The sequence below is a fragment of the Anopheles arabiensis genome, chromosome 2, assembly GCF_016920715.1.
Source record: "Anopheles arabiensis isolate DONGOLA chromosome 2, AaraD3, whole genome shotgun sequence".
NCBI lineage: Eukaryota > Metazoa > Arthropoda > Insecta > Diptera > Culicidae > Anopheles > Anopheles arabiensis.
In genome coordinates, this window is record NC_053517.1 from 36,278,436 (window position 1) to 36,301,384 (window position 22,949).

Below are 22,949 nucleotides of genomic sequence, written 5' to 3' on the forward strand. Positions count from 1 at the left end.
CCGAGGTTTGGGTTGATTGGATATATGGTTTTGGGGCCCGATGGGCCCGGCGGGGCCAGGAGGGAGGGGAGGTCGAAATCGTTATATTGCACGAACTACTGCAAGCGCACCGCGAAGTGGATGTTGCAATCGAGTTGCAGCAGCGCAACTGCACGTTGCACCACTCCGGTTGCCTTAGCCTAGGCCTAGATTGCGTGCGCGTTTCGTCGGCGAGCGGCCGGTCGCCGTAAAGGCCGCAGCCTGCAATCCAAGTGGCCACGCGCCTGCCTACCTATATCGGTAGGTGGACGCCACAGTGTCGACATGGACCGAAGATCGGTGGTAAACGGCTGCTGGTGCTGCTGCAGCCGAGCCGTGAAAGCTCGAGTGAAACCGCTCAAAATGGCTAACTGTGCCAAGGACTTTATGCTGTGCGCTGGTTAGGAATTTTGCCTGGCCGCCAGGCGTCATGAGAGCGTTAGACGGGGGGCTGGCTGCCGGTTTGGCATAGCTGCTGCAGCCGCTCACTCGGCTGGTGTACATCAAGGTGGAACCAAAGGTTCTTTGCGCAAGTCGCATGCGCTCGCTCTGTTGCAATTGGTGAAGAAGCTCCAATCCACCATCGTTGTGGTGAGCTGAAGAATCATTTACTGATCCATTCCAAACATTTTGCTTTAGGTCTGTCCTATGGACCATCAGATGTTTATCTCACCTTCTAACACATAAACAGACACCACTCCTGTTTAGAGTGAATTCCAATAGTGTCACACAGTAATCGAGCCCATGACCTCATTTTTTGCTGCCTAGCCATCTGTACGATGTGAATGTGGTCGAAGCGTGTGATTTGGATGGGAATCACGACACCACGAACGCCTGCAAGAGCTTATGCATTTTCAGTTCACTCTCGTTCACGCTTGCAAATGAGCGACTGGTTTTTATTCGGTCTTTTCGAAATCACCGCATTTCAGTTCCGGAATGAAACGGTGGTGATGCAACTGCGTAACAGCAATCCAGCCATGATCCAACCACACTCGACCGAACGCGTCAATGCAAACGCATCAAGGCTTTCCGCGTTCGAAGCCTAGCCCCTCTACACAGCTCATCTAGCAGCAGCAGCAGCACAACCAACATGTTGTCGACTAAGGCCAAAGCTTTAGCGGTGGGGCGTAGTGCTGGGCGCCATTGACACCGTTGGCGCAACCGGTGGCCGAATTGCAGCGACGAATGCGGAATTCAACTGGAAATATTTCGACGCCGCTGGTATTTGTTAGCATTCGGAGGGGGAGACACACACACACACACACACACACCTCAAAAACACGCTCCAAACAAACTTCCTTTTGTGGTGTGGAGGATTTAAGACAGCTTAGCATCCGTATTCAATCAAAAACAGCCGAACGCGGCGACGCCTCTAAGCGCCCGGGAGGCTTTCGAGCGTTCACAGTGCGCACCGAGGACATGGTAGATGGTTTTTGGCATTTACAGCAGGAGGTGTTTATTTCTTTTGCATTCAATTTTGTAAAACAAGCAATACACCGGCGGTGCGCTGCTGACGGAAGTTAATGTTGCAATGAACCGCACGAAGATGACATTGAAGTTGGTTGCGCAAAGCAAGTCAACAGTGGTGTGGATCACTTCTCCGTCGACTAGGTTGGGTTAGAGGGCTTTGGATGGTGATAGTAGCAGTATTAATTGGATCTGTCTCGTCACCTCTATTGATGAACTTCGGTCAGTAGTAATACTGAGATCCGGGAAGGTCTGTCCTATGGACAAAAACCGATGTTTATCTCACCTTCTAACACATAAACAGACACCAAGCCCCAAATCACATACGCTCATCTTGCCATGAACGCCCCTGAACCCATATTATCGTTGCGAGCAACGTAGTACAGTCGCTATTTATCGGACATTGATTCCGCATTCGAAGGGCATCCCTCACTACGCCCTTTAGGTTTATTTCGGAGCGCGCACACAAGCTTACGCAGCGTGGTTACACAGTTCGACGGTGTTTGTTTGCGTACCGTGCCGTCGCCGAGAGGTCGCACTCGAGGCAAGCTGGTCGCACCACACGGAGCAGCTCCGACGCGTAAACATCGACCACAGTTCGTGTGCAAAATGCGTGTGCTGCGTGATGTTGATGTTGAGGAAGTCTGTCGTCTTAGATACGTCACAACGTAGGCGGTAGTAGCGCACCGAAAAAAAAAAAACAGGGCACCCTACACGTCCTTGACTGTTCGTTAGCGGCTGGCTCGGAGTGCTCTTGTGCGGTGTCTGCGAGCTACAAAACCGGTCGCCAGGTGTCAAGAATTTTGGGCTCACATGTGCCCTTTGTGACGAGGTACGGACCATGGATGCATGGACTTCAAAAACACTCGGCCGAAAAGCTACTTTCAACCCATTGTGGCGGCTGGTTGTGGGAGAGCTGGGGACGCATTCGCGTCGACTAAATCAACTCTTGAAAGGGTTTTGTTTTGTTTTCCCTACGCTAGGGTGACTTGTGCGCAGCCGAACCAGCCGTTGCGCAATCCGAAATCGTTCCAAAACACCCCAACCGAGCAGCAGATGTGGAGTTGCGGATGAATTGATGTTCACCGGCAACGGCAGAGAGGTCACCATTTCGTCACTACTAACTTCATGTGGGATGTGGAGATTTAATTCCTTTCCTGTGTTGTGACCATTGTACGGCGGGGGCTTTGTCATTGCTGTCTCTGTCTCTCTCCCTTTCATTCACTCTACCCTTGTGCTGACCCCATCACATCACCATAGAGCGATATCTGTTTTCCGCCAGCTGCCCTACGCTCCTAGTCCAAATGTTTGGATCTGCGCGCTGGCAAAGGTCGAACGCAACATTAGGTTTGATGGACGGTTGTTGCGTTTCACAAGGTGCGTCGTGGGGGCAGAGTTTAGCCAGCCACACATCGACGCACTTTTTTTTTCGAAAACCCTGAGCCAACGTTTTCTGGATGATCTCAACATTGACCTCCTGCTCCTACACTCGCACCCACCGTTCGTGTTCGAATTATGCTGCGAACGTTCCAGAGGATCGGGTTTAGACGTCCTTTGGTGGTCGTTCTCGCTCGCTGCCCCCGTATCTGCTGGTATGCTAGGGAGACAAACACACACGACACTGGGGACAGCAGATTTGCATGCGTTAGTATTGGTCGGATCCGGACTAGCGCATACGGGTTCAGCAAGGTTGTATCCACATTAGAAGGGCGCGCCGAGACGTCTATATATGCGTTACGCACCGTGTATTACAGTGAGATAAAAAAAAACGACACCTCACAACCACCACCACCATCATCACCATCGTAGGAAGGTGGGAGGTGACAGCAGCAATTGAAAATGATAAATTAAACTCGTGAAACGCTGTGGGAAAAACCAATAAAAAACAACTCGTAACAAATTTTTCTAACCTCACACACACAAGCCCTTGAAGGTTGAATTTGAAGGAAAGGGCTCAAGTATCGAGGTAGGAAAAATCTTAAAACCTCCAACCTACCCGTCGAGGGCGGGGTTAAGAGCGTGTTGAGAGGGCACGGTATGTGAAGGTTTCCGTATTTTCCCGCCCTTTCGGTTGGATGATTCGGCAGCAAAAAAAAAAAACATGCATCGAAACTTGCTGCAAAATGATGGGTGCTCTTGGGTGTGCCGGGCGGCGGGGACAGACAGTACGCGCTTATTTTCACACGGCGTATGTCGAAACAGAAACACACACACCCAATCTAGAGCGCGGCGGCCTGATGGCGCGGCATCAATCGCGGCTTGTCTCACACAAAAGGCTAACCGCATCGGCCCGGCGTCCTTCGCGGGGCGTACGTTCGGAAAGTAAAAAGAGGCAAATAAATCAATGCAAGCAAGGCAAGGACGACGCTGTTGAGGGGGGAAATCTATGTCGAACGCACTCTTCGTTGTTTACCGAGACACAAGACCGTATGGTGGGGAAAATTAAAACCCTTGCCGGACTTTGCAGAACTTTTCCTTCTTTTCCCATGGAAGCATGCCACTTTTCGGATCGATCGGGGGTAAAACGCAACCGCTACTGGTCACCAATCTGTTGCAAACTTGTGAAGTATTCTGTTTCTGAATGTAAATATTATATGGAGCATGTTTGCTTGCTTCAGTCAACCAATAGTGACATGCACGAGAAACATACACCCTTCGCAAGACCATCGTGCACACAACCACAGCCATTGAGTGCATTCTGTTTGTGTGTGTGCTTTTTTTTCTATTCGCTCCCTCTTTCTCTATTTTGCATTTGATTAGGTCACCACTGTTGACCGGGCCGCCTGTCGGACTTTTACTCGTGAACCGCTTGATTGAATATTTAGAACAAAATTGCAACCACCATTAAGTGCCGGCACTTACTTGTTCCATTTTTTTTTTGCTGTTGTGCTTCTCCGTCATGTGCGCTGGGTCGTTCTCGTTTTTTCCTTTTTCTTTTAAAGTTTGTTACTCAATGCAGTTACTAGTTGGTTGGTTCAAGAGGGAAGGAAAAAAACAGTACGATGGCACGTCGCCATCGTCCGCTAATGGATGGTGGCAATACGGGATCAAGCTAATCGTCATCGTGGAGCTGCCCTGAGCAGTTTGGTTGTGTTCGGTTTTGTGTGGATTTAAGCAGTCGCTTCGATTGAGCGTTGCAGTAGAGTAGTGTTTGTGCTGGTGCATGCATCTAAAGCAGCTAATAATGAAGCACTTTCCCTGCTCTTACCTGTATGACTTCTTGAGTGCACTCTGTACGGCTTATAATTGGTGCAGATGTATTTCCAAAAAATGCAAATGCTTTTTCACCGAAGAAAGCAATAAAAGGCATATGCAGGCAACGTAATTATGTGCATGCATTGCGTGACAAACAGAGAGTAATTTATAAAACAAAATAGTTGCGTGAACAGTTTGTAAGCGAAAAAAGAAAAAAAAAGGTAGAGCCTTACTTCACCCCACTGCCAATATTTTCCCACCATACCATAACGAACCAAAAATGCAAATTTGTAGGAAAACACGCACAGGCAAAAAGTAAATGGCAAAAAATACTCTTAATTTTCCACGGTATATTTTCACAATTTGCCATATGTTTTCGGTGCAGCATTGTTGTTAAATACGCAAAGATGAAAGCACAGTTTACTGTGGGATCGGTGAAGGTTCTCATTTATTATTATCATGTGTCAGCAAACTTTTGCGCATTGATCGTAGGAGGTGCCACAGATCATCTCAATGCCGTATGACGAAACTGTTATTGTAATTTCACAAATATCCTTTCACGGCGCAGAGCACCGATTTCCCGCAGCTTGATCCGCGAACGTTTATTGATGTCACATAAACGCCCACTGATGGCATAATCAAGCGCGTACCGCTCAACATTACAGTTCGATGCAAATTCGATAAATGTGTAACATTGACCGCAATCAAAACCACATTGTTGTTGCTCGTGTGTGAAGTTGTTGTTTTGCTGTACTTCCCGCGGAGTATTATTTAAATGAAAAACACACAGACGCCCGAAGCAATAAACATTTGATTGCTTAAGAAGAGTTAAAAAGGAGGAAAAGGACGTTACTTTAAACATGATTTACTTTGACCATTGCGTTTCATCAACAGCATTGTGTGTGTGTATGTTTGAAGGTTTGTTTTGCAAATTCATGTACCGTGTTCTGTTTGATTCATTATTTAGGTTAACTGCCCCGGTACATGCCCGCGTACATGCAAAACTGCAAAACTACAGGCCCCCGCGTTGACAGGCAGGCCTCGCCGGTCCGATGCCAGATGGTAACGAAAACAAGAAGAACAAAAAAAAAAAAGAAACAGGGTAATTATTGCGCGAGGTTGCAATTTTCTCAAGAGCCTCCGTCTGTGTCTGCTCCTGCTTTGCCAGCCGTACCTCACTCCAGGTGGCACACAAACGCAGTGTAGTGGGCTGCTCACTGCTCACGGAACGAGGATTTGTCATGCACCACACGCATAATGCACCGTGTATGCGAGAGGGTTATGCGAGAGTTCGCAAAAGCGAAATGAAGTAAAAGCAAGCGTCTTAAACCACCGAACAGAACAACCGTTTCCTCATTCCGGACACGCGGTCATCGGCATGACAACCTGACAGCAACACCATCACCGGTCAAAAGGTAATGGTTGTATTAAAAAAAAAAAACAAACTATTCCTTCGCGCATCACTTAATCCACCCCGTCGATCGTGCGGTGCACACTTTCAAATCGCATCGCACACTGAATTTAAATGTGGGCTTTCAGGGTGTAGAGTGTAACATTTGACCAATTTGCCAATTGGGGAGGCCAATTGGTGAGGAAAAGGCAATCCCCTGTAACGGACACACACACTCTCTCTCTCGCCATGGAGGTAAACCCACTTCCTGATAGCTGGTGTGTGTGTCTCATTTGTGCACAATTCAACTAACAAACCGACCTGACAGGGGACATGTTGAGAACCCGTTAGGGGTCAGAAAGATCGTACAGTTCTTTGAGGAGTTTTTGGAGCAATTAAAGCCTTGAGCGTTACAACAGTGACGAGAGAAAGCGGACTAGGTTAGGTTTGATGTTGAAGTCAAACTGCATAATGGAAACCATCTTCCAAAACTGTCCGCACCGAGTGGAAAATCAAATTCAGCGCGCCAGCTACGAGCTCCATTCCCTCTCCGTCCCCCCTGTGTTTGACACACTTACGTCAGTTTTTCACAAAGCCAACGGCGCTGCTTACGAAACATGGCCGGGCATGAATTAAATTCGCACCAGCGATCGCGGAAGAAGATGCGCTCCAAACAAGGCAGCGTCTCTTGATGGGGGGGTGTGTGTGTGAGTACATTTCTTCACACAGCGACGTAACACACACAGCAGGCTCCCGCCACTATCACTACCACCCCTCCCTCCTGTCCCCCACGAACCACTTACACCAAACAGAAAAGAAAAACACACTTCAAAAGTGCAGCTCGATTGAGTAACCGAACTGGGCGGCCGTCTCCCGTCCCTTGCCACACTTGCAGTATCGCTGCCGACAACCATCACCGTGAAGCGAACGAAACGAGCGGCTCGCAACGTGTCGAAGATCATCTTTGGGCGTTCCATTTCTTCTGCCGCATTCCAGCCGCAACCGGCAATCGATCCCCGGTGTCTCGAGACAGCCCGAAAACCGAAAACGTCCGCTCACTTTTGCTCACTTTTCCCCCGCTCTGGTCCGCGGTTGGTTTCCTTTCATTTCCATTCATTTTCATCTGCCGGTCCCAGCGGCTGGTCTCTATCGGGTTTTTTTTGCTGCCATTTGGGTTTTGTCAGATGGTATCGCGTAGTTTCGCACAGCTACACAGACACATTTCACGTGGGGGAAACTCTTTCCTTTAGTCTGTGGTCTTTGTGCTGTTTTTGATTGTTTCTTAAGTAGCTGTGTCAGTTAAATGTAGAGTTGTAGTTAGGTGCGAAAATTGCATGAATATTAAAGTGATTTAAAAGCAACCTTTAGGTTACAAATCAGCTCAAAGACCGTTGCCGAAACTCACGCATAGCATCAGTGAAATCGAAATTAAAAACAGATCAAAAACCTTTTCATCGTAAGCTCACCGTTCCCACGAAAATCATTCCATGATCAGCTCGAATTTTCCCGCAGCACCTTTCCCCCCAGTGGTACACTATTCCTAAGGTGGCATTTAAAATCTACCAGCCAACCAGGGAGGAAAAGGGGCTGCTGCGGTAGTACACCTTTACAGTCGATCCGAAGACGTGGCGTGCGGATGCGGATGCGTGCCCAGATTGAGTGCTTTCGAAAGGGAAATGTCTCCGGAGTTTTTTTTTATTCCCCCTAATGCCCGATACGCAAGAAGCCAGTTGCTTCGGTGGCTCTGTCGGTTGAGGAAAAAAGGGCGAGTGTCTTTTGTTATTTCTTCTCCAAAAGCGAGTAGAGTTTGGTTGGGGAAAAGGACAGCGGTAGCTTCGTGTAGCGGTGATGGTGGCCAAATTGAGGTCACGCAACCGAATGACCATTCCGTGGAAATAATAGGTGTAGACGAGGAAGAGAGGGAAGGAGATACAACACGAGAGATCACGAAAAAAACCCCCAATCCCTTTCCAGGGCTATACTTTTTAAAGGGCCAAAACCAAGACAACACGCATCATTTCATCAGCCGTTTCTCTGCTTCGGATTGGCCTGTGAATTGATTTGCATCCAGGTGGGGAATGCTTTTTTTATTGCCACCCAAAAGTAAGGGCTGAACGAATAAAGGCAGACTTTAAAAGTGCACCTTTTCACTAATAAATCCAATCGAAAAGCTTTCCTCTCTCGGATTCCATGTTTTGGACTGTTAGCTGTTTAAAATCATTCAAACACTGAGATCCCGTTCTGCGCTGCAAAGTGTACAGGTTCGGGTCGACTAACAACAAAGCCCATAAAAACACACACACACACAAACAACAGACACACATTTGTGTGGTGGACGTTAAGATAGCATATCGAAATAAACATATCAACAGCGTGAACTGCTTCGGACGATAATGAAAAAATAAAAAATAAAAATAAATTTCCTCCTCTTTGTGAGAGATGCAGGTCGCCCCAATACTTCTCGGTTTGCGCTGTCGTGAGTAAGAAACGGAATACTGAATATATTGTAATCAAAATTGAGAGAAAGTCCGATTACAAGTGGTGCGACTCCGATGCCAAGCGGCAGCAAAGTAAAGTGAAATGGAAGAACAGTAACTCGCACAGCATGAGATTTCTGGAGGACCGAGGCCGCAGCTTTCTGCTCATCATCATCATCATCATCATCATCATCAAATCACTACCAGCTGAAGAAGACGAACCCCGTTGTGTACGTTTTCTGCCTTTAGAAAAAAAGGCCAAGAAAGTGATGGTGTTTGTGTGCGTCGTTTTTATTATATATCCCCACAATGTGCCGTTACTTCCATCGTACGCACCGATCGCACGCAAAACCAGCCCTCGAAGAGGAGCCCACCAAACGGGAAAAGCGTCCTACCGCTCCACCCTCCATCATACCCTCATGCCAAAGGCTGCCACGCGATCGATTGTCGCGATGATCATTTGTATCGCTCGTCGCAGCGGTTGGCGATTGCATAAGCACTGCACCGCATGATAGAAATGAAACGCTCGAAAGACAACGCACATTCGCCCCGATCCGTCCCGAGATGCATTTCACACCCCCCTCTGGAGGGAGGAGAAGAAGAAGCAGGAGGAGAAGGAAAGTGCCGCGTAACTAATAAATTTCAAGATGCTATGCAGTTTTCTTCTGCGACCGTGCGGGAAACGGAATGGGAGGGAAAAAACAACCCGCGGGAAGCACCTGGGGATTTGTGCCCCCCCCCCCTTGGTACGGTCGGACTAAGCAAGTTTGTATAAGGGGTGAGGAGTTTTCCCAACGTGGAATCATGTTGGCCGCCACCTGCAATAAATCTCCATTTTCAGCACACCGGACAACTGACTTCAGGCGTTCAACTCCTTCCCCTGTCCCGGGGGCGGGAGAAAGCTTTGCAGCGAATGAAACCGTTTGCATCGCAAATAAGTCTTGTGCGGCGAGGCCGCAACCACCAAGAAGCCGGGCGAAGAAAACTCCGCGCAATTAGCCGTAGCGTAGTTTGTGTGCGCATTATCATATGGAAAACATGGTGAGGGAAGGAGGGTGTAGGGGGCAATGGACCGGTCTGGCTGTCTGTTTGGCTTGCACGCGGCGCGAGGCGAAATGGGAAACCAAAGCGTGCAAGTGATTTTGTAAAACTAACAGTTAAACCGAACGATTTAAAGCATTTGGTGTGTGCGTGTCTGTCGAGAGGAGGAAAATCGAGATCACAGAGACTCAAATCGCCTAAAAAAACGCTCTTTCTATACCGATGGGGAACCCACCATTTTGTGTGAGTGCGTGTGTGCGTCTGACCCCAAATTCGAAGCACTCCCAAACATCAAGCTGGTTCAGCTTTTCATTCTCCAAACTGGCGGACCAATAGACCTATCCGGGCAACCCGCGATCACATCGCAAGCTTACAAAGTCTTAGCGAAGCGTCTGTCATCAACGGGGAGCACGGAACGGGGAACGTGCGTACCGGTCAGTGGAAAAGTTGTCTAGCGCAGGGGCCACGCCAGCCGCGAAAAGCAACGGTTGCTGCGTAGCGTCGATGCGTCGCCGCTGTCCGTTGGGCATGTCGCCGGGCCGCGTTTCTAGCTGTCCTATCCAACCACGGCTCTTCTTCCACTGCTTCTTTCTCATTCCCGTACCTTCGCGTAGCGGGAGAAGGGGTTGGGGGAGTTTTCTACGCAGCGCTGTGGCGCGGGCATTTACGCGCCATCGTCAACAGTGCGTGCCGTGGGCCGAATGATGAGCCCGGGTCCATGATTACTTTCTGCGTGCGCGACCCTCTCTCTCTCTGTGTGTGTGTTTGTTGCGGTTCTTTCCAAATTCAAAGACGACGCGGCAAAAAACACCGTTATCTTTGGCGTCCGGTCGCGCAACAGTTGTGCGCATCGCCGCGGCCAGACGCCGCAGACGACGAACGGTGACAGGACGGTTGCGCACCGGCTACGCATAATGTTGATTTGGCTCGCTACCTTTCTTCCCACCGGGTCTAAGCAGGTTAGCCGTCAAGAGGGAAGAGAAGAGAGAGAGAGAGAGTGGGAAGTTCGGAGGAGGAGGCTTCATGTTTCCCTTCTATCAAAATGGGTGTTTTTTCTGCCTTTCTGGCTGTTGTTGCTTCAATCACGCCTCACGGCAGAGAGGCCCATTCCCACATACGCATAATGGTGTGTGAGTGGTTGGTCCGTCCGTGTTTTTTTGTGTTTTTTTTTGTTTTCCATACGCACCCCGCTTTACGGACCGCTGTTTTGGGGGCGAAAACATGTTTCTCATCGTTTCTGGTGCGTTCGCGGTGAGAAATCTTTCGTTTCGTTTTTTTGTTGCCAATTTCCCTCCCCAGGCCGAACGTGGCCAGTGCCACAGTCAAATCTAAATAAGCTTCAATCTATTCTTTTACCAGCTTGCTGTGTCCCACAGTGCGTGCCTTTTCGGTGGTTTTGTGCGTCTGCTTTCCGATCCATCTTCTCCCATTGCGAGGCTAATGATGATCACAATCAGTAGCCAGCAGTCGAGATCGTTAGCTACTATCGGGGATTTTTGGTTGTTGTAATATAGTTACTTCAGTTAATCGGTGTTAGCCAAGGGTCTGAAAGTTTCAATTTTAAAGCAGTAATGTGTCGTACTGAAACAATTTATGAAAGATTTTTTTAGATAAAATCAAACTAAGTGCCTGATTGAAGTGAAACGTTGCTTCGGTGTTGAAAAACCAACATTCTTTTTTTTTACAAAAAGGGTGATATAAAATGGTACGAATGGTTGTGTTTGATTTTGAAAGCTCGAAAGGATGTAAATTCAACCGTGTGTGCCGGCACATGTTTTCCTTTCCCCTGCTTACCCCTGCTGCTCCCCTCCGCTCTACCGACGCAAACAGGAAGCTTTTTGTCCGGAATCGGTGATGCGCATCGCTGACCGCGTCTTGCGGATCCTTGTATTCAATTGTCTCAATTTGGAAACGTACAAAAGGGGTTAGTATTTCACTTTGGGCCGTGAAACAATACAACAACAAAAAAACCAAACAACAACTTCACAGTTGGCACAAGGAAAAAGAATTATGGGTTTTACAAAAAGTGCCCTATCATCATTGTTCGAAACAGTAATTCCTATGCAGCTCGATTGCCGCAATCATTCTCGAAGTTGATTTTTAAACAAAATAACCCCTCTCCCCCCGCTTCTCCGATGCCTGCTCGCGACCCCTCCGATCCAGTAGGTCTTTTGTTTCCCGCCGCAATGAGCCCGACGGTGAAAGTAGTAATCATTTCTCTCTTTTCCCATTTGCCGAAAACGAGCGCGGCTGTGTACGGTTTTCGTTGGTGTTTGTTTCAGGCCAGCCACTTGAAAGCCACACCGGAAGCAGCAGCAGCAGCAGCAGGAAAATGCAGCACCACATAACGCGCAGCGAACCACCAGCCATAACACTTCCGGAGAGGGGCGTATGCTGGCATGCAATGGCAATGGACAGTGAGGGCGTGCTGTGTTTGTGTGCACACCGTGCGCCGGTAGTCGTCAATCACTCGATTTGAACATCGATCCCCAACGCACCCGGCCGGTTGACGAAACTGACGGGAACAAACTGTACTGGTGGAAGAACTTTGTCTAAAGTGTGCTGTAAAATGTACACGGGAGGCGTTTCTTTGTCAGCAATAAACTCATGATTTGGTCGAAAGAATACACACACACCCAGTACGTCATTCGTTGCGTAGATTTTCCGTCACTCCATAGCGAGTAACAAAAAAAAATCATGATCTTCCACACGCGCTACCCCCAATCGCGTGTATTCGTGAGATGGAGTCTTGCGCGTTCTTTTTCAAATGCGTGTATGCGTGTGCTGTCCAGTTAGTGTTCCTTCTAACCCCTCGACATTACACACGCCCTTCTCGCACCGGCGTGTGGGTCATACCGGCGCCCCAACAGCGTGGTAGTGGTGTTTGCGCACCGAGTCCCTTTTTCCGCGTCGATATGTAATTACGCGCACGTGTGTGTGTGTGTGTGTGTGGGCAAAGGGCAACAAACGCAAGGGACACAGCAAAATGGTTGTAATATCCTACTTGATTGGGCAGCGTTCACACAAAGCTCAACTACCTTAATCGAGCAGAACCGAGCGAATGAGCCAAAACTGCCCGATAGTGCCCGAGCAATGAGAATAAATTTGAAACATTAAAAAACACACAGATCACACACAAACACCCGCATCTGGCTCGCACACACACACATTCGTGCTCGATTTTATTAAAGCCGGCCGGTGGTCAAACTATTGTGGCAGCGTGCCAGCATTCGGAGCATCCGTCCCGGGTGAGCGAGCCGCGGTGATGATCACGACGGTTGATCGTTCTGGTTTATTTACATGACCGTCAAGGAAGGCGAGAAAGAAAGAATATTGTAAACGGGTGTTTGTGTGTGTGTGTGTGTGTGTGTGGGGATGCGTGTGGGTGCGGCTAGCTCCATTGTGGGGTGGTGGATGTGAGAAGCTAGACTAAAAATACAGCCAGCGAGCGAGAGCCGCACAACACACAAAAACAACGCCATCGCAATCATTCCGAACTCGGGCTGCACCCGAGCACGTAACGATCGTTTCAAACTGCTGCCGGACATGTTTGGGTCGCGCGGGCGGGATTGGCTGTGCCGATCAGCTCCCGCCCGGCTTCCGATGCCGGCGGAATCGAATCACATTTGCTGATCGATCGATCGACCTTGGAGCAGTCGCGCAACCGGTTCGCGCCGATCGGGATGTGGGTAGCGCTAAATAGCGCGGTGCGGCCATGCTAAGTGCGCATGATCAGCGAACGTACGCAGCCAACGACGCCGTCCGTATGCTGAGAGGCTTTTGGGGAGTGGCACCGGTTACAGCAGCTTAAACTGGAGTACGAACTATCTTATATACACACACACACACACACACACACACACACACACACACACACACACACACACACATAGGGAAACTGAAAAGTACGAAAGATAGAGAAAAGAAGCAGCGTGTTCTTTAGATTGTTTTCAAGGCCGTCCTGACCGTTCGGGACTGATAACGGTCACGCGTGCCCGTCTCCAGCGCTCGCTCCGTCTGGGCGGCTTTAGTTTGGGTGTAGTTTTGTCGTTTTTTGTGACCCTCGCTCTCCCTCCCCTTTGCCACCCCTGGGTCGGAAAACAAACGAAAAGAATTTGAACAACCAGCGCCATTTGGCTCAGACTGTGGCCCAAACTATGCGCTGCGCTGACGTCACTCGACGCCCGCCGCACAAACAGTCTCTTCCGCGTGTCCCGGGCAACATCACACAAACTGTCCCTTATCACACGAAACCTCCCTTTGTGTGCGTGTGTGTTTTCCCTCTCTTTCATCTAGACCCGGTTTCGGTCGTTCTCGGTCCTTCGATTGTAGCCCTATGTATGGATGGGGTGCGAGCGCGCGCGCTCTTGTTTGTGTCTGTGAGTTGTTTGCGCAACTCATGTCGCGGCATATCGTCATCACAATAATCACTCGCACAGTACACACAGTACACTTCACCATACCCCCCGCCCCCGTTGGCATCGATGCCGGCCGGTGTTTACTGCCGGCAGCAGCGTGAGCAAGATGTCAGCAGGAAGCACGAGCGCGGCTCCAGCGCCAACACGCTGCTCGCTTGCGCGCCCGCGTTGCGCTTATGACGTGACTGTGTTTTTGTTTGCGCATCGAGCGGGTACGCCGTGGCCGTGTTACACCCGTTCGCGTATGGGGCCGCGTAGGGCAGTGAATGGGTTAAATTAAAAACAAGCCCTAAATCATTCCAGCTGAATTAAAATGAATTTGTCTGTTTGCGTGCGTGCGTGTGTGTTTACCGTTTCGCATATTTGTTTGTTTTTTTCTTCTTCTTCTGCTTGGTACGTGCCAAAAAGGGCTGTACAAGGGCTTCCGGGGAAGAGAGCAAAAAAACACATGAAAGCCCATATTGAAAGGCTCGGGTTGGGTAACTTTCCGGACCGGTTTTCGAAACCGAAACCGCAAAAGCTCGCACGAATGTTCCCGGCACTTCCCGGCAGTGAGGGGAAAAGTTGCCAAGCACCGGGGAGGAGGGGGCTGTCCTCGAGTTGCAATGCAAATAAGTACAGCCCCACACTGATCGACACACATTCTCCATCTTCTGTATGTGTGCGTAGGTAAAGATATAAGCGCCGTTACTTGCGAACCATCCACATCCTGCGCACTGACTGGATGCTAATTTGAAGGCTGCGTGTACGCACGCATTTCAAGCAACAAACGGGCATTCCTCGCAAAAACAACAACAAACAGCGCTAACCGATCTAACCTAGCAGGCGAAAAAATAGTAAATTTTAGAGGTCAACCGGTAGCTAAAGTTGAACGAAACAAACGGCAAACGGTCGGTCGCACGCACCCGCAAACAATAACAAACGGGGACGAATGAGGCGGCACAGGGAGGGGGGGGGGTCCATTTTTATGCGTTCTCTGTTTTGGTCACGAAATTCGCGAAACTAATGACCTTCCGGGTAGTGGTGCTGGTGGTACGCGTAAGCCTGCCCCACTCGTTAGTGTGTGTGTGTGCTAGAGACCGCCGTGGGCCGTGGGCAAATTAATGCTCAAGGCTCGCTCGCCTTGCCTTGAGAGCACACTCCCTCCCAGCTTGCTCGAATCGATCCCGGGTCTCATTAGCATACAGCAGCAGCAGCAGTAGTAGCGTCAGAGTGAATAGCGTTGGAAAGGTGGCATCCCGAGTGGCAGTGGCAACGCAAACTGCGTCATTTCGGCCGGACCTTGCCCCCGCCCGAGAAGGCATGATAAGAGCGGCCCCGGGTTCACTGGGACAAACCGGGCAGCGATCAGGGCTAATCCCAACGCAACGTTTATCGAACGAGCGGTCAAAACTTGGATCATGATACCAACACACACAGAGAGACAAGCAGACAATTCGTTCGTTCGGCGTTCATTAGCAAATTCATTTCAATCCGCTCACGTTCGGGGCGCGCGCAGCAGCGAGATGATGGCGCTTCTCGATTCGCTCTTTGCCAATTGGTTTGTTTACAATCGTCCTCATTCCGCTCGCATCTCGATCGTCGCGCAAAGAGCGGGTGGAAAGCGGAGCGGAGGGGGCACGCCTTTTACGGATTGGTTCTCGGTTTAATATGCCGACCGAACCGAACGGACGGACTACCTCAAGGTCTAGGCGGTTGTTAGGACGGCCGCTCACACCACCACCACCACTACGGAGCACACGGTTCGAGCACAGCTCTCGACAGCACAACAAGTGCCGACACGTACTATCAGTCACCCCGAGCACGGATGCCGCAAACCTTTCGGAGTGCCGTGTTACCTCTGCTGTGGTGGGCAGAGAAAAATAAACCATGACGCCAATCGCAACCCTCACCGTTGATGACGCCGACGATGACGTAAGCGTTTCGGGCATTCCCAAGCAGCGGCTGCTCAGATTTTGCAGTCGTCCTTGCACCGACAACGCGGTACTATACTTCTTTGGTTCCAGGTTGAGTTATGCCGCAAAAAAGCTCGTTTTATTGAAGTGCAATCTATGCGACTGTGTGAGTGTGTTTGTGTGTGTTGAACGAAAACCTGTCTACATCCTGTTTGCTGCTGCTGCTGCTTCATCATTACGTTCTCTCTGGTGGATGCGAAATCCATCGAAAAAGGCCTTGCCCTTTATAAGGAGCAGCGGGAAGTTGGCTTTAACCAAAACTGTGAACGAATGTGTGGAACGAACAAAAAAATAAAAAGAAAACCAACCACTTGCACTAAAATGTCGCCTGGCGTGAAGCATTGCGTAAAGGTCACACGGGGAGCAGCTCATCCGTGTGCAGCAGCAGCAGCAGCAGCAACGAGTGATCGCTTCAATGCCTTTTTCATCATGGGTATCGCTTCCTCGGTCTATCTGCTGCACAACACGCTAGCGATACAGTCGATCTCCGATAGGTTAGCTCCATTTATCCAGATGGTATTTTATTTACAGACGGACGCCGCCTTGCTGTATGAAGCGCATTAATCGGAGTAACATTTTAACTTGAGAGTGATTTAACGCTATCAATTGCAAGTTTTCCAAACAATTTTGTGATGGCACTTTTGGGTGGCTTTACCGCGTTTGTTGTTGTTTGTGCGAATCACTTGGCCCTAGCGGACATACCAGCACATACCACGCACTTGTTAGCCCCGCGTTATAAATAGCCGAACGCAGATGAATCACGCAAATGCGGTGCACGAAGAAGACCACTAAATGTAGTGGTGGTTTGGTTTTCTCCAATCCCAACGTCAGCGTGAGCAAAAGGGCAGCCGAAGAAGCAGAAACGACGGCCTGAAGACGACATTGCGACAACTGGCAAGGTGTCGGGGCGGTGTTGTGCGTTGTTGCGTGCGATGCGATGATGGTGGGAAGATGGTGTTAAAAATAACCCTCATAATCATACGCAGTGAGAGTTGGCGGTGAGATGCGGTGCGGTGCGCTGCCCCAAGTAACGGTCGCTGGGTCGTCCCCGTTCTGACGTCATGGGAAAACGCATCCGCACACCGTGGAGTGATGGAGCGCGAAATAAAAACCACTGACCAGAGCACACGCAGGCGGCCCTATCAGCGCTGTGCTGTGGGCGGCGTGCGGTGGTGGTGCAGGGTTCGCTATGCGACGGAAATAGCATCGGCAACCTGCCGGTGGAGACAGGTCGGCTCGTGGCAGAATCGATACAGCGCAAGATTCATTGCCAGTTGCGTGTGCGGGCCATTATTTACCTGGTGCTGTTTGGGGGCATTGTGTGGATTAATTTTGGATTTACTCGGAACGAGCACGTTGTTTAATTTCACTTCTATTCAGCGAATCTCGAAGAGAGCTGTTAATTAAACCCGGGCACACCAGCGAAGTCCACAATGTAAAGCAAGAAGTTTGTCATTCCTTGCCAATAGATTGTGCAACAGAACGTTGCACCCAACACGTCCAACCCAAAAAAAATACTCCTCCACCCACCAACTGTAACGGCTTTGTTAACACGCTTCTTTGTTGCCGTTCCGATGCAAAACCTACTCAACACGGGAGAGCGGGAGTAGAATAAGAAGAAAAAGCCGACAAGCAAACCAATCCGCGGTCATAAAACCGGAGCTAGAAACGGTTGCGCTGTTTAGCGAATTGAACGCAAACACTCCCCCACCCTACCCTAGGCGAGGCTGCAGCAGCGAACAAACGAATTCGCGCACACAAGGAAGAAGAGTGCAACGTCGGCGAACAAGAAAAATCGCAATCTGTAAAATGCATAACGACCGCCGCCGCCACCGCCATCCGCTCATGTGTGGCTCATTTAGGGTGGGGTGGTGGTGTTTCGAGCGAGTTGAAGGTCGGTCATTGGATTTTTTGAAGGACAGGGACCCGCTGTGTCAGCTGCAACCTGCCAAACAGCACTGCACTGGTGGTGGTGGTGGTGGTGATGAGGCGTGTGCAATCCACAGGCAAACAAACACATAAACAAACAAAAATAAAACCAAACGAAAACAGAAAAAAAGGCAATGAATATTAGCGGTTGGTTACGAAACAAACCTACGACAGAGCAAAGTTGTAGGAAGAAGACCGCAGACCGGCAAATGGGGCGGGATGCTAGAAGGGGCGACACCGGCTGGGAATGGTATATGCGACAGTAAGAAGTGAGATAGCATCACCCCAAGCGTGACAGCAACAGATGAAGTAAGAAGCCATCCCCGGCCCTCACCCACCCCACTAGAAAGAAGAAAACAAGTGCAATTTCGACAGTCAATCGGCAACTGCGCGCAAGTGGCTGTGTGACATTCGCAAGCATCCAAATTGCAATCAGTCAACGGGCAGCATTGGTGGTGGTGGTGGTGGTGATGATGATGGTAAATGCACAAAAGATGGGGAGATAGTGTGGTGGGAAGTAGGGAGGGTGCGATAATAAAGATGTACATACAGCGGAGACACTGCACACAGGGTGACGCGGGATACAGTAACCAGTACAGGCGCACACATTCTCTACGCCTGCACCGTTCTCTGCACCGTCGTAACGCACCGTAACGGTCACCCCGTAACGGCCGGTTGCTTTTTGCATTCTGCTCAACTGCTGGGAATGTGTGTTTGTGTGGTAGAGTGTCGGTTTATCGATAAAAATAGCGAACAACATCGACGGCCCCAACTCAGCCCAAACTCTTCCTATCCCGTGCAACCACCCATCCTTTCTCATCCTCCACTTGGGGACAATTTATTAGATTCGAACGTTTCAGCGAGCAAAACGTGTGTGTGTGTGTGGGTGGGTGTACACGGGGTGCATTCGGTAAGAAAACGCGAAACAATAATTAACACATTGCAACTCACGACGGTCGATGAGGCTTTTTTTTGTTCATTATAAACCTTTTTTGTGTTGTTGTCGCTGCATTCATTGCATACGTCAGAATGATGAAGGAAAAGCACACATAGAATATATTTATCACTTGGTGTTTCGATGTAAAAAAAAAAAACAAACAACGTCACTTCGCTAGCATGTGTGCCAGATAAGTAAATTAAAAATAAATCGAAAAGGGTAAAAAATAACACCACCATTAGAGGGATGAAAAGAACACATTTGACTCTTTTTCCCGTTGGTTGGAGTTTAAATGGTTCCATAGAAAATGAGAGAACACGAGCTAATGTTGTTTTTTGCTATATTAAATTCGTACCGTTTGATGATTGAATGAAACCAATTGTCAATCAAACATCATACGATCACTGCGATCTGGGAGGGGGTTTGTGAAAAAAAATAAAACGTTTCCAATCACATTAAAATACTTTAACGGCATGACATGCAGTGGAGGGTATGTTTTACACATCTTTTCTTCCAATGCTAAAAAGGAAAAAGGCCTCAACCAAATCACTAACCGAGCGCAACGTGGTCAGCCGGTGGCAAAGAACTCACACCCGAACTCCCTGTTTGAACTGTTTGCGGCGTTGCTAATGCGGGACAACCCCTACATAGTGGGCCGGTGCAGCCGTCACCCGAAAGATCAATGAACAAAACGGGTCGTCGATCGGGCGATCGTCCGTCCGTCCGTGTGTGTGTGTGTCTGTCAGTCTGTGCCTATCAAATGAGATTGATCGGCCCAACAACGATTGCGGACTGGACCAGCCGATGCCAATGAACTGTGCACGATGTGTTGCACGAAAAGGGTGCATGGAAGAGCGCTCATAAAATGGCACGAAAGCAAGCAAAGGAAGAAGCAGAATAAAACAAAAAAGAACTTCCAACGAGAAGGAAGCAGTGTTAGTAGCAGCAGCAGCAGCAAACAAATGAAGCAAACAAGTAAAACAAAAAGGTCGAGTTCAATAACATAACGAATGTGTATACTGTGGACGGTACACGAAAGACAAAAAAATGGGACACACCGCACAAACAAAGACACGCAGAGACCCGCGTGCTGCCCTCACGTGGCCATTGAACGTTCCCCCGCTGGAGGAATGAACCTCGTGCCGGGTGTGTGTGTATAGCTATTCAATGGTGGAGCTTGGGGCTTCAGCCGCTGTTTGGTTGGCTGGTGAGTGCCCCTTCGCTTTATCAGATGCTGTTGTTGCCACAAAACCACCGAACGAAGGCACCGCCGTTTAATCAATATTTTAAATCAAAATCACTGTCAGCTAATCTAATGTTGTAAATTGTTTGCCCCAGTTTGCCGAGACATCAGGCCCCAAAGCTTACAAGCAACTGCACAGCTACTGCAACTTACCCCTCTGTTTCGCTGCAGAACCTAATGCCCAAAAAAGGACACGTTTGAAAAGCGCATGGGATCTTGACGAGGCGCACAAATACACACTCACACACACACAAGCGAAACACTTTGTAGAGGAGGTCGCTTTACACTGTGCTGCACACTGGAAACCACCGAAACCTGCCGTGACCTGGAAAGCTACTACACTTACTGCCGTCCTTTGTGCCACGCGATGGAGGCTCTTGGTGGCTCGTAACGTTTCGGCAGCTCCAGAGCTGGCTGTGGATGCTATTCCCTGCCGTCCGCTTCTTCGCAGTTCGCCGCCGCACTATCTACTGCTCTTCACTTTGACCTTATTTCGACCTTAACCTATATACCAAGTCCCTGCTACTGCCAGGGCCTGTTCGGTAAGCGTGTAACGTGTAACAAAGTCCCTTTTGGCTCCAGAGCCAGGACACACAATCATCCAAAACGCTCCATTTACAGTTCAACCCAAGATTGATTCGATTGCCTTAGAGACAAAGCATTTTCGATTAGTTGTAAGATATACTGAAAACAGAATATAGGCCCTAATTTCCAACTCCAGCGGAGATAGAATGTTCCCGAAACACGAGCAGGATTTACATGGCGATTGTTAGCATAGGTTCGGTGCGTTCGTGCTGTACTCCTGTGGCCCTTTTACATATATACGTACAGCCATTCCAGAATTGGGTCACCGATGGGGGAAAGCGATCCCCATTTATGGAGTTTTGCCAGCAAAAAAAGGGCAATATAACGCGCACGCACCATTTTCTCACTTCCTGCTTTAGGGATGCCCCAGTACCCAACCCAGCGGTACGAGCGATGTGTGTGAAAGAACCGACCACAACTCATTTGTTGCCTTTACCCATACATGCAAGCGCACGGGCGCGCACACTCAAACACACACACACTAACAGCAGCATGGGAGTGTGCGCGCATGCACTTGCTTCGAATTTCGGAACGTGGCAGGAGGAAGATTGACCTACTTTTCCATCTACCACCGTTGTAACCCCGTTGTAACGCGCCCGATGGGTTCTAGTGCGCGCCATATTGGATCTATTTGCAAGTTGGGCCGTCCGAAACATTATTCGGGAGTATACCCGTGCCTTTCTGGAATGGTTCCTTCTATTGGGCACGATTTTACCCTCGCTTGCTCAGTGATCTAGGCTTCTTTGTTGTTTGTTCGTGTTCGATCGGGTACTCGTTTCTTTTTGGTTCTGCCTGTAAACGAAGAGATAGGTGGTACCAGTTGTAACGAGTCGCGCTTCTCCTTGACCTACTTTTACGTGGGGGGGGAGTAGCACAGTCATAAGTCGAACACGCGGGGCAAGGGGAACCTTGGTGGGTGTGTGCCGACACACCACTCTGCGCAAGCAATGTAGTAAATAGTAGCAGCAAAATTGGGGCCGATGGAAGGGAGTAACCGAAAAAAACGGACAGACATTTTTCCAAGAACACACCCCTCTTGCTATGCGCTGATGTCCAAAAGATTGTAGATGGATCTCTTTTCTTTTTTGTTGGGGAGATTTCCAGTAACATTGACCACTCGCAATGGAGACAATTGGTTTAAAAAGCGCTCTCTTAAGAACTTTATAATGCAAAGTACAAATGGCAGGTGGGGAATAAGGGTGACAGTTGTGATGGTAATTAAATTGTGTCGCGAAAATAGGCTTTAAAGAAGGTCGCGTAAGACGTGGAAAGAGATAATGGCGATGATAATGAATCTTTTGCCTTATAAACACCATGACAGATGATGCTTTAGATAAATCATTCGAGAATGGACTAAATAGAAGATTAATATCTTTAAATGGTGGAGATATAAAGGGGATTTCAAAGGGGATATCGGTGACCTAAGCCTCGCTCCAACTGCCCAATTGACCCTTCTTCGCGACCTTTCGTGCTAAAGATCAAAACGACCAAATCCGCCGCGGCTGTGTTGGCTGTTGTGGAAAGTGACAAGACTCCATTCCCCGGATACTAACCTCCTGTGCAGCACCGTTCGTCGCACCGGCAATGCGCACCTTCACCTCGTCCTTCAGGTCGTCGTGTGCGATCACCTCGCCGGTGTTCTCGCGCCCGTTGTACGTGAGGAACACCTTCTGGCCCGGTTTCAGCTTCACGTCCGCGATCGTCCGGAAGCCGCGCCCGATCAGCTCGGTCTCGCGGAACTCCCGGGCGAGCCCGAGCCGGGCCACCTCCTTCGCGTTGTCGAACAGCACCGTGTAGCGGGCGGGCGTGGTCAGCCCCGGCAGGAAGCTGCCGCCCGGGCTGCGGCCCGGCTCCTTCTGGTCGGGCGCCGTTTTGACGAACTCGATCTTGCCCGAGTACCAGATGCCATCGGTACCGGGCGCACAGACGCGCGTACCCACGATCGAGCGCTTCGCCAGACGCTTGCCGGTGGACATTTTGTTGAGAAAGTACTTTTTCATAGGGGTGGCTGGTATTGTGTCCCCCGTATGGGTCTTGTTTCCGCTGGGTTTCGGGGATTTGTGGGGGGCGATGGAGGCGTTTTAGACAATCGCTTCCCTCGGTCTCTCGCTCGCTCTCTCTCTCTCTTTCGACAGTTTCAGCGTCCCTTTGGCGAATAGGGCAAAACTGGCAAACCAACACGTACAAATTGCACCGAATCACAGTAAATTTTTGATTTCACACACCGTTGTTGCCAGCCGGAGGCCTTTGTGTATCACCGGGTTATATTATATATGAATTGCACAACTTTTCTT

General features: G+C 49.5%; 1 protein-coding gene across 1 annotated transcript in view; it reads right to left on the reverse strand.

Annotated features, from left to right (window-relative positions):
* LOC120894829 (zinc finger protein 395) overlaps positions 1-22,686 on the reverse strand; it is a 97,332-nt gene extending 74,646 nt beyond the window's left edge. The window contains exon 1 of the mRNA XM_040297674.1: positions 22,209-22,686. Within this exon, the coding sequence (XP_040153608.1) occupies positions 22,209-22,655 (447 nt within the window). The 5' untranslated portion in view covers positions 22,656-22,686. The remainder of the gene's footprint in view (positions 1-22,208) is intronic.
* Positions 22,687-22,949: the final 263 nt, after the last annotated feature.